General features: G+C 49.0%; 1 protein-coding gene across 1 annotated transcript; it reads left to right on the top strand.

Annotated features, from left to right (window-relative positions):
• Nucleotides 1-487: 487 nt before the first annotated feature.
• ACER1 (alkaline ceramidase 1) lies at nt 488-17,447 on the top strand. The gene is made up of 6 exons (XM_019710754.2): nt 488-667; nt 11,762-11,876; nt 11,958-12,099; nt 12,843-12,980; nt 15,963-16,100; nt 16,371-17,447. Exons 1-6 carry the CDS (start codon nt 575-577, stop codon nt 16,537-16,539), a joined length of 795 nt encoding a protein of 264 aa, XP_019566313.1. The 5' UTR covers nt 488-574; the 3' UTR covers nt 16,540-17,447.
• Nucleotides 17,448-17,792: the final 345 nt, after the last annotated feature.

Below are 17,792 nucleotides of genomic sequence, written 5' to 3'. Positions count from 1 at the left end.
GAGCTGAGCTGAGCCCAGTGGGGTGGGAGTGCAGCTGTTTGTCCCTGATATGGGAAGCAGCAGCATGGCACTTTCATGGTATGGAGGGAGTAAAACCTCCAAATGGTAGTAAAACCTCCGAATGGTTAAGAGCGTGGAGTGTGGATTCAGCCTTACCACCTTGCATGCCCTCAGCAAGTGACTTTGCGCTCTCTGCCTCAGTTTGCTCATTTGTACAGTGGGGATAGCAAGGACACTCATCTCAGTGAGCTCACTATTATTATTATAAGCTACACTGTGTTCTAACACAGTGCCTCTGACTCCCGCTCCTAGTGGGCAGGGATGGGAGGCCCCCCATGGACCCACTCCCTCCCTGTCTGGATGGTGCCAGCCCCTCCACTTATGCCCAGGGCGGTTGCCACCACACTGCCAGGCGGCCCTGGTGCAACTGGGGAGCCGCTCAGCAGGTTTTTCCTCTCAGCGCGCCATGGGGCACTAAGCTGTCCTCTCCCCGCCTCACCTAAGCCCAGCCCTACTAGGCTCGCAAGTTGCTCTCTGCCAGATACAGCCAGCGGGCAGCGGGCACTGCGTCACCATGCCCAGCATCTTCGCCTACCAGAGCTCCGAGGTGGACTGGTGCGAGAGCAACTTCCAGCACTCGGAGCAGGTGGCCGAGTTCTACAACACGGTGAGGGCCGGTGAGGGCCGGCCGGGCAGGAGGGCTGGGTGGTGATGGAGTCTCGCTACACTTGGGTTCAAAGCCAGGCTCTTCCACGTCCCTGCTGGGGAATCCTGTTTGAGTGGTTTGCCTCTCTGAGCCTCAGTCGGCTCATCTGCAGGCAAGGAGTGCTGGCTTTCATTCATTATTTGTCTTTATTTGGCATCAAGCTCTGCAGTAGGTTTTGGAAAGGCAGCAGTGACCAGGGAAAGAGCGACTCCAGGCATTCACAGCCCAGGGTAATGGTGCTGTAATGGGGGACACACAGGCAGCTTTGGGGGGCCCAGAGGTGGCCCCTGAGCCAGCAGGGAGAGATGGGTCAGGGAGGGCTTCCTGGAGGAGATGACTGTGTCTGCTTTGTTCTCAGCTGTACCCCCAGCCCAGGGTGACCAACTCATCCCAGTTTGCTGGGGACTGTTCTGTTTTCAGCATTGTAAGTCTCATGTCCCAGGAGACCCCTCAGTTCCAGCCACACCAGGGCAGTTGGTCATCCTTGCCCCAGCCCCTGCTATGGTGGTGGCCACACTAGCCGGGCCCCCAAATCTTGGATGCCTACATGGCAATAACATTTAACCAAAGCTTGAAAGATGCAAGCAGCCAAAGACACATGTGGCTGTGCTCCTTGTGCAGGGTTCTGTGGCCACCGCGGGGAACAAGGCAGGGTTCTTGCCTTCCTGGAGCTCCTAGGATGGTGGGTAACGCAGGCAGCATGCTTTGCTCTGTGCCCTGCACATAGTAGGTGATCAGTAAATGGTGAGCAATGGAATTTTGTGAAGAATTGCCTTTATTGAGTGCTTACTGTGTGCCAGGCAATGTACTAAACGTTTGATAGGGAAAATCTCATTTAATCTTCGCAATGACATTGGGGGTTCGGCACCCTGTTATTGTACAGAGTTAATCCCATTTTCCAGGTGAGGAAACAGGCCTTCAGGGAGTTTGAGGAAATGTCCAGGGCCACACTGGCACTTAGAGCCGGGGTATGGAGGTGGAGGGTCCAGGAGAGGCTTTTGGTGAGTGGGGTGGGGAAGCTCCAAGCCGAGCCAGGCGGGTCAGGTTGCTCTGACCCTGTGAGCTTTGACCTCACTGCTCCCCAGACCGGGAGGCAGGAGTTTGAGATTCAAGGGTAATCTGTGGTCTTCTCGGTTCTTGTTCCCCCTGACCAGACCCTGACTCTTTCTGGCCCTCAGCACCCTCACCTGAAAAGTGGGAGGGGCTGACCCTGCTGATCCTTGGGGGTTGAGAAGAGGGTTTCAAGTTTTGGAACCTTCCTCTCTGAATTCCCTGGCAGCCCTGTGGTCCAGAACGTTCTCTGTTCATCCCACCTCACAGAAGGCACAGAGAGAGGGCTGGCTCAGGTGTGGGTTCTGCCCAGGTCTAGCCGCACGCTCACGCTCTCATGTGAAATTCTCCCCGTCCCATCCTTCAGCCCGTCTCTAAATGCAGTGCACTGAACAACCCGCAGACAGTCTCCGAGGCTGCGGGTCTCACATGTTTTCTGCTCATGACACATCTGAGATTTCTACACCATCATCACCTAGTACCCGCATTTCCAGATACTCACCAAACAGAAACAAACGTTTTACAAAGCAATACTTACCTTTCCCTGGTGGGACCACACTTGGGTATTTTCTCTTCTATCAAAAAGGCTGTGGCAGACAGGTTAGGGCACAAGGAACTATGTTGTATTATAAAGCCTCTCCCCACGATGTCCTCCTTCCAAACACTTCTGAGTATCCCAAACCCATCACCATAGGGGTTGGCCAGATGGCTTTTTGGACTGTATGATCTCTATAGAAGTGACTCAGCTCTGCCACTATAGCTGGGAAGCAGCTACAGGTGACAGGTAAACAAATGAGTGTGGCCATGTGCCAATAAAACTTTATTTGTGGACACCAAAATATAAATTTCATGTAATTTTCATGCGTCACAAGATATTTATTGCTGTTTTCATTTTTACCCCCCCCCTTTCTTCCACCTCCCCCCCCCCACTCTGGTTCAAGCTGTTGTTTCTTAGTCTAGTTGTGTAGGACACAGCTCCCTGGCCCATGCTGGTGTTATGAGCCTTGCGCTCCCCCGGCTGAGGGAGTCGGTTGCCGGTCGTTGGTTGGCAGCTCACAGCAGCTCACGGCAGCTCTCGCCGGCTGCCATCTTTTCATTTTTTCGACCTCTTTACACATGTCAACATCATTTGTAGTTCATTGGCCACACAAAACAAAACAGTGGGCTGGACTTGGCACAGGGCCTATGGTTTCCTAGCCTCTGATATAGCTATATACCACACACACACACACACACACACACACACACACACACACATATATATATATATAAATAACTAGTCAAATAGTAAAAATAAGAAATTTTCTTTCCGATTTCTCAAATCAGGAATTAAAAATGAGTTTATTTCATAGTGAATGTGGGCACACTCACATTTTGCAGTGGGCGATTTGACAACCTTTATTGAGACATGGATTTACAAATAACCTGCCCCCCCCTTGACTCATTGTACCTGTAGGAACTTTCACCAAAGAGGCAATCCCAATAGATGGCAAGATTTATACACAGTCATTTATATACTGAGTCATTTGTAACTGCAAGAAAAACAGATAAATAAAAAAGAAGCCATAACATTTTCACCACTTTGTGTAGGGTGACTATATCCTGCTGAAACACTACGCAGTATTTAAAAGCACAGTTTTGATCAAGTATGTAAATGAAAGACAAAATATGTAGCAGAAATTTAAAAAACCTATTCATGTGGATTTCATCATGATCCACTTAGGAGTCACAACTCGTAGTTGGAAAGCACTGTTCTCTGGAGAATCTTTGGTTTTCTCACTGCTCAGCTTGCAAGAAGCTCTGAGCCTGGGGTGGGGGAGAGCCCAGCCCCACAGGGTCAGGGTAAGGAGGAAGGAAGCATGAGAGGACTCAGCACAGGTGATAGGAGACTTCAGAAGAGGGCACCTAAGAGTTGGGTTTTGAAAGCTGAATAGGAGCTCACCAAGTGGGATAGGAGCCAGGAAAAGAGCAGGAGCAGAGAAAAAGAATGTACTAAGTCGTGGAAGTAAAAGAGGGGCTGGCCAGTTTGGGAAAGAGGAAATAATATGTTTGTGGCTAGACTCTGGGTAGAGATGAAGATGAAAAGTTTTGAGTGCTTGGTTGGAGTGTTTGAAATGTATCCCGTAATCATTGATGGACTCATTCATTCAACAAAAATGCTGGGAACCAAGCTGTGCTGGGAGATCCTGGGATCCCAGAGAGGCTCAGCATCCCAGGATGTGTAAGGCGCTTTAGAATTAGAACTAGGTCCCCCAGTCCCATAATTTGTCCCATAAAAGGGAGACACAGGAGCCAGAAGTGAGGTGGTGGGGAGCCATGAGGATGGGGCTTGAGGCCTCCGCTTGCTGAAAGAATGAGTACATGTTCTCTAAGGTATATGGGCAGTGGGGACGGCGTCTGCAGAGGCCTTGAGGTGAGGGACAATGAGCTGGTGGCTTGAGCCCGGGCCCAGGCTGCCTTTGGGGGAGGGACTGAGGGCAACAGAAAAGGCTGGCTAGGTTTCCAGGGGCCAAACGAGGTATGCCAAGCAGAGGAGTTTGTGTTCCCTTGTGAGGGCACTGGGGACCCAGGGGAGAATCAGTGATGTGGGGGCAGCTGGGGCACCTGGTTGACTTCAGAGACAGTCAGGAGAGCCAAGAAAGGATATCTAAGAGGAACAGAGGTCAGGGTGTGGGAGCAGCTGGATCGGGAGGGGCAGGGGAGAAGGCAAGGTGTGGGCTGTTCCACTTTGCACCTGCTTGCTTTGGCCTAGGCTGCTGACCTCTTAGGAGAGTTCCAAGTGGTGTGGGAAGGAGTTTCAAGTCCCCTGCCCCCGGCTCCCAGAGGCAGCTGTGCTGTTGAATTTTTCCCTGGGACCCTGCTAAAGCTTCAGAAGCTCCACATCTCATCCTCTCCAGAAAGCCCCCTCTCAGATGCTTGGGCACAGAACACAGGGGTGGCATGCCTAGTGTGGGAACTGCACAGGCACAGGCGGGGAGGAGGGAGTGCAGGCTGCAGTGCCCGCCCCTCCAGCGGCCTTCCCACCTCCTCTTCCAATGGAGCCTTCTCTGCAGCTGGCCGCTGCAGCGTGAAGGCTCCTACCTGTCTCCCCTGAATGCTGTGTGACTCAGGTAGGAGACCTGCCCCTCTCTGTGCCCCTGGCTGTGACTGGGAGGCCCAGGGAGCTCTAAACCACACCTCCATCCTCTGCCTCTTTCCTCATCAACATTCACATAAAAGCAATTAATTTCAGGCACTTCCGGTCTGCCAGGCCCAGCAGAAGCCAGGAGGGCATGGTGCCTGCCCTCAGGGAGGACAGATGCCATTAATTGAATGATTACACACACGAAACTGGTGATCAAGCCCAAGACACAACTCAGGGTCAGACTCAATAGGTCCCTCTGGACCTCTTTTTTCCTTTGGAAAAACAGGCATTTGGTGATTCCCACTCTGCTGGTCTCCTGGGGTTGACAGAGGGGTCTGATTGGAGTGGAAAATGACCCTCCATTTGGCTTGTCATTCAACAAGAATTGATTGAGCCAGGCAGTGTTTCAGGCTCAGGGAACACTGCGGTGATGGAAGCAGACAATAATGCCTGCCCTCGCAAGGCTGGTGTCCTGGGCAGGGAGGAGACAGACGATAGGGGTACAGGATGGTGGGAGGTGATAGGGAAGAAAAACTAATTCACTCAGCAAATATTTACGGGGTGCACATTCAAAAAGGGGGCAACTGTAGGGTGCTAATAGTAAGTGAGTAAGTCATTCATAGGACCATGGAGAGGACGAAACAGCTACCGGACAACCCAAATGTCCATTGACAAATGAATGGGTAACACAATGTGCCCGTCCACATACTGGACTATTACTCGGCCACGAGGAAGAGGGAGGTGCTGATGCTCGTTTCAATGTAGATGGACCTTGAACACACGGTGCTCGTGACAAAAGCCAGAAACACAAGACCACACCGTGTGTGATTCCATTTATGTGAAATGTCCAGAACAGGCACATCCACAGAGACAGAGAGTGGGTTAGTGGTTGCCAGGGGCTGAGGGTCGTACAGTTCCTTTTTGGGGTAATGGAAATGTTCTGGAATTATATAGTGGTGATGTTTGCACAATCTTGTGAATGAATGGAGACCCACTGACTTGTACACTTTAAAAGAGTGATTTGGATAGTATGTGAATTCTATCTCAATTAAAAAAAATAGAGGTATTGAAAAAACTCACAGTTCCTGGCACATCCTAAGCAATGAATAAATCAAAGCTTTTACCATTATTAAGTAAACATAGCACAGAGAGACGCAAAAGTGTTAATTTTGTTTGACATTTATTAATTTTATTTAATCCTCATAACAATTCTATGAAGTAGGTACTCTTATTTTCCCCATTTTGCAGATGGGTAGATGAAAGCTCAGAGAGGTTATGTTTCCTTCCCAGAGTTGCACAGCATGTAAATTGCAAGTGCACAAAAACTGTAAGCGCTGGAAGTTCCAGAGTGAAACCCAGGCCACCTGGTCCCAGAGTGTCTCACTTCCCCACAGCGCTGTGAGGCCACGCAGTTACTGAGTGATTAACAATGAGTGTGTGCTTCTTAAGCCATGCAAGTAGGTCCCCTGCAGGGAGCGGCTGTGGCTGGTGCTGTTGCTCCATGCCCCCCGCCCAGTGCTGACGTTGAATGGATGCAGACTGGGGCCCTGGGCAGGTGACAGGGCCAGGTGTGAGTGGTAGGAGTTCAGCATGGGCAGTGGGGAGAAAGAGCCAGGGGGTTTCGGCCATGTTCATTGATTTCATTGATTCAGCAAACTCTTCTTGAGTGCCTACTGGCTACCCAGCACAATAGGTGTTGGGGACACAGCTAAGGATAAAACAAGTTGTTTCTGGTCCTCAGGGAAGTCGCAGCCTAGTGGGGGAGGGCACAGGCATCAAGAATGAGGCAGTGGGATCCTCCAGGGAACCAGTGGGTCAGCAGGGAGACAGTGGGGGGTGTTGAGGGGTGAAGTCTCAGCCCCAGTGGTTGGAGTAAATGAGAAAGGGGTGCCCCCTCTGCCTCTTCCCATGGCTGAGGTGGGGAGTCAGTTCAGGTCAATCTTTCTCCCTCTTTCTTTTTCTTCCCTTCTTCTCCAACATCTTTTCCCCCTCCTTCTTCCTTTTCTCTTTCCCTCCTTGTCTCCTTGCATCCTTCCCTCCACCTTTCCTTCCTTTCTTCCAGCCCTAAGGTATTCAGCTACATCTGTTTATCAGATGCCCTGCTTGTGATAAAAAAGCAGACATTCTACAGTAACAGCAACGCCATTGTAAACAGATGGTTCAGCACCTGTGCCAGGCACACACATGCATTATTCACATGTATCTTGGCATGTGTTATTCTCTACAAAAATTTACTGAGCACCTACTGTGTGCCAGGCACCATTCTAGACACTGGAGTGTTCGCAGCAGTAAAACAAAACAGCCAAACTCCTGGCCCCATGGCACTTGGTTCTCTAATCCTCAATGTGGTGCTCAGAGGTAGAGGAGGAAATTGGGGCACAGAATGTCCCCCAAACCCTGACTGGACACACCTTATGAAAGCAGGGACTTTGTTTTCAGGCACTTCTAAGGTCCTTGAGCACATAGTAGGCATTGAAGGATTAGTTGTTGAGCAAATGAATGAACAAATGAATGAATGAATGAATGAGAAGGGACCCCGTGAGTCCAGAGATTGAGGGCCGGGCTGACTCTGGACATGATCTCAAATGGTGCCTTTCCTGCCTTGCTGAGTCTGGGTGGGGCCAGCGGTTGGGAAACGTGGGGACCCAGCCCTGGAGGCAGGGAGGAGACCCTGGCATCCTTTCTGATGCTATCAGAGGCTCTGGAGCCAGTGCAGCCCATTAGTCACACGCTCCGCCTGTTGCTCTGCCCTCATTTTGCACATTTGGGCATCATCGAAAATTCCTGTCTCGGTTCTGGCCCCTGAGCTTGGAGCAGCTACACACTGATAAGCCTGTTATTATTACTGCCCTCAGTAACAACAGCAGCAGCTCTTACTATTTATTGAAGCAGGGGGTCCCCTCTTACCATCACCACCTATCTAGCCCTGTCTTTCAAAACAGAAGTAAACCAACCTCTGAGTCCCCTGGAGCTTTGAAACCTCAGAGAAGTTACTCCACCTCTCCGAGATTCAGTTTTCTCATCGACAAACAAGAACTAGAAAGCTGGGGGTGTGCGGAATTAAAAACAATCTCTGCAAGGGAGTGTGGGCAAAAGTTGAGAGAGGAACACTCATAGCTCCTTTTACCCAGAACTTTCTAGATGCAAGATTCTCTGTCAAATGTTTTCACGCATGTGATGGGTGATCCACCTGAATCTGTTTTGAAGTCTGGTCCACAAGAAACATTGATTGAGTAGCTACTGTATTCTGGTTCCTGAGGTTACAATGGAGAATGGAGAAGACACAGCCTGTGTTCTCAAAGTCAGGTTTAGCGGGAGAGCCAGACAGTCCCAGAGCAGCTGGATAAGTACTGGGAAAATGGGATGGCATTGGGCACAAAGGAAGGCCACCTGACCCTGCCTTGGGGGATTTGGAAGTCTTTAGGAGGTGATACCCAGGTGAGAGATGGAGTCGTAGTTGGCCTGGCAAAGAAGGGTAGTAGAGAGGGAGAGTGTTCCAGGCAGTGGGAACAGCATGTGCAAACTCCTGGAGGTAAAAGGTTAGAGTAAGAAGCATGGCTCATTCAGAAAACTGAGTTATTTTTTCCACCTGGATTATAAAGTCGAGTTGAGAGATGCGTGTAATGGAAGGAGTTTATAAGCCAAGTTTAAGAGTTTGGATTTTACTTATGGGAGTCACGGGTGTGTGTTTTAAATGGAAGCTTTAGAGTTTGGGAGACTGGTTGGTTCAGCATCTTCGGGTGTGTGTTGATGTGCCCAAGGGCTGGTGTTTGGTTGAAGGCAGAGGGGATTTTGCCCATTCAGTCTCTATGGCTCCATTTTCCCTTAGACAACCGACTGCTCCTCCCCTACTGGGCATGGTCTCGATGGGATGGTCAGTCAAGGTGTTTCCCCTCCTCTGACCAGGGGTGCGATGTGGTCCAGGCTGCACTGTCCAGAATTTGAATCTTGGGCTTGAACATGAAGATGGAACATAGTTGTTTTCATTCACATCCAAAGTTTCCCCCTAAAGAGATTGTCCATTTGAGGGCCAGAGCTGTTCTGGTTTCTGGTTTTCCTTGTCTCTGCAGTTCCTTTGATTAATGAACTCCCCACAATAAATTAACTAATGAATAAATTAATTAACTGTACACACATACATACTCACATATATTTATATTTACAGTGTAAGTTCACCAGAATCATTTTCTGTTGCGTGCTACCAAAGAGCTCTAGCTAATATGTGAATAGTGATGGATTTAAGCAGTAGAAAGCTAGCTTAAGCAAAAAACAAAACCAACCTCACAAACCCAAAAAAATGCATTATAAAAATACTGGAATATTTTAGAAAATGGAAAGATGAGTTGCTTGGGAAGATTGGGGCCTAGTGCAGGTCTGGAGGATTCAGCGGAAGGGGAAATACTGCCCTTGAGTGTTGGCTTCTATTCTCAGCCTCATCTCCTCGTGGTGGCAAGATAGCTGCCATATCTTAAACATTACGACAATATCCCAGGGCATCTCTATTAGAGAGTTGTCAACAATGAGACTCAATTTTGGTGAATCCCAGGCTGTGTCTTCTTCAAGTTTCAAATTCCCAAAAGAGAAAATCTGATTGGTCCTGTTTGAGATAGGTGTGTACTCCACTTGGGTGGGGGTGGGTCTTGTGATACAGACAGGTCAAGTGTGGGCGGTACCTGTCTGTTCTGGAATAGCTATTATGAACTGGTGGCTGTCCCAGAGATGTGTTTGACCTTGTCCATTGGTAGAAACCAGAGACGTTGGCATGGAAAAGAAGGATGTGGGTGAGACCATGGGCTGGGAAACCAGTTTGCCAAGGCTGGGTCCTCCAATTGTTACTTTTGAGCTGTTTCCACCATGAGCCAAGGAGAGCCATGGGCTTCCCGAGAATCAGGAGGACACCTGCCTTGGGAACTTGCACAGGTCCCCAGGCTCAGAGATGATGACATTGTATCAGGTGAATGATTTACCCACACCCACTACTGTGCTCTGTATTTTTGAGTCAGTATCCTTAAGACCCAGGTTCCAAGAAATAACAGAGCGACCTAGTTAACAGAGCATGGTTCCTTCACCAAGATGAGACATAGGTAGTTGAGGAGACCTTTACAAGGGGAGGATTTTATTGGGGAGGAAAGGGGGTAATTGAGCGAACCAGCTGGTTGACCTCAAGTTGGCAGGTCAACAAGACCACGAGGACACTTGACAATGAACACATGAGATACTCACTGTGGCCCCGACATACATGGGGGAACCTGTGAGGGGCCTTGCAGTGCTGCATCAGCACTTAAGGACTCTGAGCCATTGAAATTCTGGTGCAAACGTTCTTGTGACCTTAATTGTACCCATGAGGGCTGGAGACCTTTGGATCAACAGCACGAAGAGGCAGGTGACGTTATTCATATGTCACAAGTGCATTAAAAGGGTTAGGGCATTGAAGTTATCTTCTCAAGGCCCCACAGCCATTAAGGGAGCATGGATCCAATCCCACATCACTTGGATCCCGAAGCCCATTCATTGGAAAGATTTGGTTTCAAAGGAAACACCCAACTAAAACCTGATTAAATAGGAAGGACAATATCTTATTTTAAAAAATAGAAGTCTGGACCTAAATGGTTTTGGAATAGGTTAACTGAGCAGCTCAACATCATCAAAATACTTGGCTCTTTCTGTCTTTCTGCTGTGCTATCCCTGGAGAAGTGGTTCTCACAATATTGTCCAGGGACCTCCTGGGATCCCTGAGGCCTTGTCAGAGGTTCCTCGAGGCCTAACTTATTTTCATAATAATGAAGATATTATTTGCCTTTTTTCAATCTGATTATCTCATGAGGATACCATGGAATCTTCCAGTGGCTACGTGACATGTGATGAATCGATCTCTCTGGTGGCCAAGGGAATGTGTGCTGGTGTAGTCTTGTGTTTTGAAAATTTCTTGGATTCAATTTCTAATACAGTCAATCTTGGTTGATGTAACTCATATAAGCAAAAGGTCTTTGAGGTCCTCGGTAATGTTTAAGAATATAAGAGGGTCTTGAGATCAAAAAGTTTGAGAACCACTGTTCTCAAATATTTGTTTTTGCCCTCAGCCTAGTTTCCTCCCGGATGCAAAATGGCTGCCTCATCTTAAACATCACAATACTGTCCAAACTTCTTTTCACTGGGCCTGATTTCAGTAAAGAGAATTTTCCCAGAAGTCCCTCATCAGATCTTCCATCATGTTTCATGGCCAGAATTCTATCACACATTTATTCCTCAACCAGTCGTTGGTGATTGTAATGATTCATGCCCTGGGGCTAAATCTTGCTTCCCTGAAGGCCATGTCCTACTGATGCTTGAACACAATTCAGATTTATATAGCAAGGAAGAAAGGGGATATATATAATTTAAGATGTAGGTTCAGCTGCATTTTGGTTCACAGGAAGTGAAAGGCAAGCCTTAAACTGCTTATTAAGAACAGTCCTAGAAGTAATAGATTCATTTACATTCCTATCCCATTGACCAGACCAGGTCACAAGGGCACAGTACATTGCAAGGACGGCTGGGAAATGTAGTCTTTAGCTGAGTAACTGTGTGCCCAGCTAAAACTTGGAGGATACTATTTCTATAAGGGAAAGGGGGAGAATGTATTTAGAAGATGAGTAGCTAGTCTTTGCCACACTCATTGAGTGAATGAAGCCCTAGGATAATGGATGGAGTCATAGGTTGATGATTGCTGATGACTCGTTGACTGTCAAGGTCAGATGAAAGAGTGACGAACTCTGGGATGATTCATTGCCTGAAGGAAGGCAGGTGACCGATTGGTGAATGACTGGGAGTTCGGACTTAGGGGCAGCTCCCCTTTGCCTCCCCTGTCTGACACCCTCTTTCTGTGTCCTCTTCTTCTCCAGTTCAGCAATGTCACCTTCTTCATCTTCGGGCCTCTCATGATGTTCCTGATGCACCCCTATGCCCAGAAACGCTCCCGCTACATTTACAGTGTCAGTGTCCTCTTCATGGTCGTAGGTAGGTGGGAGTCTGTGACCGTGGGGCGGCGGTGGTGGGCAGGGCCACCCCTTGACCCCCTCCCTTTGTCTCCTGCTGCAGGCCTGTTCTCCATGTACTTCCATATGACACTCAGCTTCCTGGGCCAACTGCTGGATGAGATCTCCATTCTCTGGCTGCTGGCCAGTGGTTACAGCATATGGATGCCCCGCTGCTACTTTCCCACCTTCCTAGGGGAGAACAGGTGGGGCGGGGGGTGGGCCTGGCCATCTGGGGATCCTATCGGAGCCCGGCTAGGTGCCTGGGTTGCCTCCCTGAGCACTCTTGGGGTCCTTGGAATCCCTCCCCTGACCACCCCAGGAATTTCTTCTGACCCTGCCTAACTTAATTGGGTTCCTAGGGACCCCGCCACTGAATGTACTTGGAACTTCTGGAATTCCTCCCAGAATTCCTCCCCTGAAGCCAGCTGGATAGCCTAGGACCTTCTCCAGACCTTGTCTGAGCCCACCTGGGGGTTCTGGGACCCCATGCCTAAGCTTACCTGGACCCCCAGACCTCTCCCCTGAACCTATCAACTGAGCTTCCTGGAATCTTTTTATCTGATCCTCCTGGGCCCACCTTGTGCTCAAGACCCATCTGCAACTCTCTCCTGACCCTGCTCAACCCAACCCAGCCTTCAAAAACCCCTCTCCTGAAAGCCCCTGGGACCACTGTATTTCCTCCCTTAATCTCACCTGGGCTCCCCCGAATCCCTTGTCTGGCCTCACCTGGGCCCCTGACAACCTTCACTGACTCCTGGGCCTTGAGACTCTGTTGAGCCCACCTGGGAGCTTCAAGACCTTTTTCTGAGTCCCTTTGGGTTCCTTGGAACCCCTTCCCTTTTCTCCTCCACCTCGGCCACAAGGTCTCCATGTGACTCTGCCTAGCCCCCCAGAACCCTCCCCACCCCGATCCCCAACCCCTACAGCTGAGCCCTTCTCCTTCCAGGCCCCAGTTCGTCTGCCTGGTCGTCGTTACCACCCTGGTCAGTACCTTCCTGTCCTTCCTGAAGCCCACGGTCAACGCGTACGCCCTCAACAGTATCGCCGTGCACATTCTCTACATCGTGTTCCAGGAGTACAAGAAGTGGGTGGTGGCTGCAGGCGCTGGGAAGGTGGCTCCTAGACCCCCTGTCCCCTCCCCCGTGCTGGCCTGCCCGTGTTCAAGATCATCCATGAATGAGGGGCGGGGCCAGGGTCTGAACGGAGGGCTGTCTGACTGCAGAGCTTGTCCTTCTTTATTATGAACCCTCCATATGTATACAGAGTGTTGTATCCCAAACCTCCATGTACCCACTAACCAGCCCCAACAGCCATCCACATTTTACCAACCTGCATTATACATTCTAGATTTCATATCATGACACCAATTAATTTTTCAGGTTTTTAGTCTCCCAATAAAGAATTATTTTTTTAACCCATACTAGATCTTAGCAGGAAAAAGAGGAACTCTCAAATGAGGCCATTTGAGGAGAGTTGAATAAAAGGGTTATTTACAAAGGAGAGGGCAGGGTGTAGGAAAATCATTAGGGATCATTTAGAATCTCTGCTAATAAGAATGGGCTTCTGTGACATCAGAGACCTGGGGTGAGGGGTGATGGGGGGAGTGATTACAAGAATGGAAGGAGAGAGCCTACATAGAGGGAGGGTCTCCTTGGCAAGAGCTGTGACCTCCAGTTGTACTGGTTGCAGTCAACCTGAGCCAACTCCACCGAAAGGAAGCACTGGAAATAAATCTAACATCCCCTGCTCCCACCCTTTGGTTTCCTGCTGGTGCCCCCATTGGCCAACCCAACAGGAAACCATTGGCCAACCCAACAGGAAACCATTGGCCAACCCAACAGGAAACCATTGGCCAACCCAATTGGAAGCCCAAGATCAAGGGAGCCCTTGGATTTGGTCCACACAGCTCAGTCCCCCTTCCCCAGGGCAGAGGGCAGAGTGAAGAATGGTAGGGAAGAATCTTGAGGGACAAATGAAAGCTATGGCACACACACTTCTAACGAAGTTAACACACTTCCTTAAAATAGTATCCAATACCCAGGTCTTATCGATGTTTGCTCAGTTTCTCAAAGATGCCTTCTTACACCTGGTCTCATTTAAGTCAGGATGCAAACACAGACTCTTAGGCCTTTATTTCATGACAGTCCCTTCCTCCCCCTTGGCTCATGCCTCTGATTTGGTAACAGACACTTGGTCATTTGTCCTGTAGAACATCCCGCCTTCTGGATTTGACTTACTGCTTCCTGTGGTGTGTTTCCTTATTTTTGTATTTTCTGCACATGAATAATTCAATCTAGATTTAGGTTTTGATTTCTTTGAGGCCAGAATATTTCATGTGTGGTGCTGGGTGCTTCTTGTTTTATCCCATTAGGACCCCAGAATGAATGGCTGTCCCACGTTTAGTGCCGTTAAGGTGGATCAGGGGATTTGGAAGGTGTCACCCCATACCTTCACTATAAAGTTTTCCACCGACCTTTCAACTAATGACTTCAGCAGCCACGGATGCCCCTGCCTCCATTCACGAGCTCATTAGGGATTGTGAAAGGGTGATTTGCAGGTTCTGTTATTCCTTCTGCATCGATTAGCTGGAGTTCTTCCATCAAGAAGGACTTTCACTCACCGACCTTGAAATACAGTTTGAACAGGAAAAACAGGTGACATCATTGATTCTTTCTCCTTATTTATCAATTTCCAGAGTAATGAGTTAGTGCCTCAGTCGTCTCTTGTAGGGACCACTGAAGTTGGTTTTGTTTTTAAGTGTTATTATGAACTCAAGAATGTTTACATCTCTTAAGTGTTTTAATCCATTTCAGTCACTGTGCTATATTTTTAACTTTTCGTTTTGAACTAATTACAGACTCATAACAAGTTGCACAAACAGTACAGCTGCCTGTGTGCCCTTTCCCCGGCCTCCCCAGTGGCAGCATCTGTGTTTTTTCTCTCTCCAAAATCCAGTTTTTATTTCCTTTGGATATATACCCAGAAGTGGAACTACTAGATCATATAGATCTATTTTTAATTTTTTAAAAAAGATTTTATTGGAGAAGGGGAACAGGACTTTATTGGGGAACAGTGTGTACTTCCAGGCCTTTTTTCCAAGTCAAGTTGTTGTCCTTTCAATCTTAGTTGTGGAGGGTGCAGCTCAGCTCCAGGTCCAGTTGCTGTTGCTAGTTGCAGGGGGCGCAGCCCACCATCCCTTGCGGGAGTCGAGGAATTGAACTGGCAGCCTTGTGGTTAAGATCCCCCCAGTGGCAGCATCTTATGTGACAATAACACAGACTCAAAAGGAAGAAATTGACAATGGGACAATATTGTTAACTAGAATGCAGAGTTTATTCAAATTTCACTGGTTCTTACTCATTATGTTTACTTTTTGATGTGGAGATTGTCTCATTTTAGGTTAGCGGGCAGGGCCTGTGCTTTTAACCAGAAGGGAGTTAGTGCCTTATTAATCCCAGATATGCTCTTTCTCCTAAGGGACACTGGGTAAGCTCTTCTGTCAGGGAAACAGAGTCTGATCCCGAGTCATCCCAAGGCATGGCCATCTGAGAATCACCCTGCCACACACAGATATGCACATTTTCATAGCACACAGACAGGGATTTTCACACACTGACTCACAGGCACCCTCCCTCCCCCACCACACACACACACACACACACACACACACACACACACACACACACACAGAAGGGCTTGTAGGTTAAAAATTCTGCAACCTGACAACGCTTGTTCAGACCCCAGCTCTGCCCCTTACTAGCTCTGTAAACATGGGGTGGGGTTGGGGCGTGACAATGTCATGGGCCTCAGTTTTCTCATTTACAAAATGGGAATATTAGTGTTGGTGTGAGGACTGAGTTTCTATCTGAAGCACTTTTAGAACTGCACTGGGCAACCTGTAAGTGCTCAGTAAATGTTAGTGATAAGCACAGATGAGGCCCCATACGCCTGGCACCCTGGTCCTTCCCTCCTCCCAGCCTCATCTCCATGATGGAGGAATTTCCCATCAGCCCCTGCAGGCTCTACTCTTGGAGTCAGGTTCTCATCTCCCTTCTTCCCTCTCTAGGACCAGCAATAAGGAGCTTCGGCATCTCATTGAGGTCTCTGTGGTTTTGTGGGCTTTCGCATTGACGAGCTGGATCAGCGACCGCTTCCTTTGCAGTTTCTGGCAGCAGATTAATTTCTTCTACCTGCATAGCATCTGGTAAGCACCTATCCTATAGTCTGGGGCCCCAGACCAGAATGCCAGAGCTTGGAGCAGCAGCCTGGGGACAGAGAGTGTAGGCACAGATACTGGGGTGTGTGTGTGTGTGTGTATGTGGGGTGACTGACTGTAATCCTGGGGACAATTCCAGAAAGTTCCTTTGGATGGTCAGGATCCGTGAGCAGTAAGCAGAGGACCTGGGTGGGGCCGGGGCACCCAGCTGGCTGTAGGGCCTGCTGTGCCCTCACTGCCCTCTCCTTGCACCCACAGGCATGTGCTTATCAGCATCACTTTCCCATATGGCATGGTCACCATGGCCTTGGTGGACGCGAGGTATGAGATGCCAGACCAAACCCTCAAAGTCCGCTACTGGCCTCGGGACACTTGGCCCGTGGGGCTGCCCTACGTGGAAATCATTGGTGACCACAAGAACTGTTGAAGTCTGCCTATTTCTTGACTACCCAACCACCTGCCAACTCACCTGTGTCTTGAGGAGAGAGGCCTGGATGAGGAATCTGAAAGATGCTCACAGTTCCTTCCTCCAGCTGCCTTTTCCCATCCTCCATGTCCTGCATGGCCTCTCCCCAAGGCAGGGCATGGACCACAGCCTCTCTGTGCAGCAGTCTGATGGCCCTGGGGGCTGCGATCATAGCTCCCCTTCATGACCTGCCCGTTCTCTTCCATTCCTCCTGTGTTCACTGCCTCCTCATTGGCTCCTGACCTGGTGGAGCCGAGTCACCAGGTGCTGTGATTCTGTGGCACCTACTGGGAATGACCTCAGGGCTGAGGCTTCGTCCATGGGTACCTTACTGATAGTGGCGGTCACTACCAGACTCTTTGGACCTGTCTTTGGCTGTGCACCGTCCCTGGTACTTGGGGGCCCACCCAGAGAAGGGACGTGTTTTCCAGTCACCTCGTTCTACCCTCACTCGTGCCTGCAGAGTCTCTGCAGGCCCTCACACACACTCACACATGGACTTATCTGGCCATCTCACTGGTTGACAGCTGAGCGATATGGACACCTGGGTGCTGGAGGTGCAGTCTGGGTGCAGTTGAGACATGGGCATCAGAAAGGGAGCTGGGGTGACCAGTACAGGCTCTCAAAGTGAGGGAGGAGGGGAGGAAGAGAGGCGGGGAAGAGGGGAAGATATTTTTCATGGTGGTTAAAAGCACAGGGCTTGGAGTCAAGAGACTTAAGTTTGAATCCTGCTCCATCATTTCCTAGTTGTATAATCTGGGGAAGTGATTTTTCCTACCTCTGAAGCTCAAGTACCTTGTCTGTAAAATGGAAATATTCCTTCTTTCATGGGATTTCTATGTGAATAAAACAAGAGGATGTGTGTAAAATGCTTAGCATGGAGTCTGGCAAACATCCATCCATCCAGTCGTTTTTTAATTTATCCATATGTCCATCTGTCTGTCCGTCCATCTGTTCATCCATCCGTCCATCCATCTATCCATCCATCATCTATCACCTAGTATCCTTCCGTCCATCCATTCAACTGACTGCTATTTATCCCTCATCCTCAACTAATCCACCCATCTATATTTAGCTATCCATTTATCCATCCAAATCATATCATCATTCTTCCATTCATTCCACCTATTCATTCATTTATCTCTTCAACAAATATACATTGAGAGTCTACTATATGTCTTCCACCAGCCCATGGGGATGCAAGACAACAAAGA

The sequence above is a fragment of the Rhinolophus sinicus genome, linkage group LG07 (genome assembly GCF_036562045.2).
Source record: "Rhinolophus sinicus isolate RSC01 linkage group LG07, ASM3656204v1, whole genome shotgun sequence".
Classification (NCBI taxonomy): domain Eukaryota; kingdom Metazoa; phylum Chordata; class Mammalia; order Chiroptera; family Rhinolophidae; genus Rhinolophus; species Rhinolophus sinicus.
The sequence above is the reverse complement of the archived record's forward strand: the minus strand, read 5'-3'. Positions and strand labels throughout refer to the sequence as shown.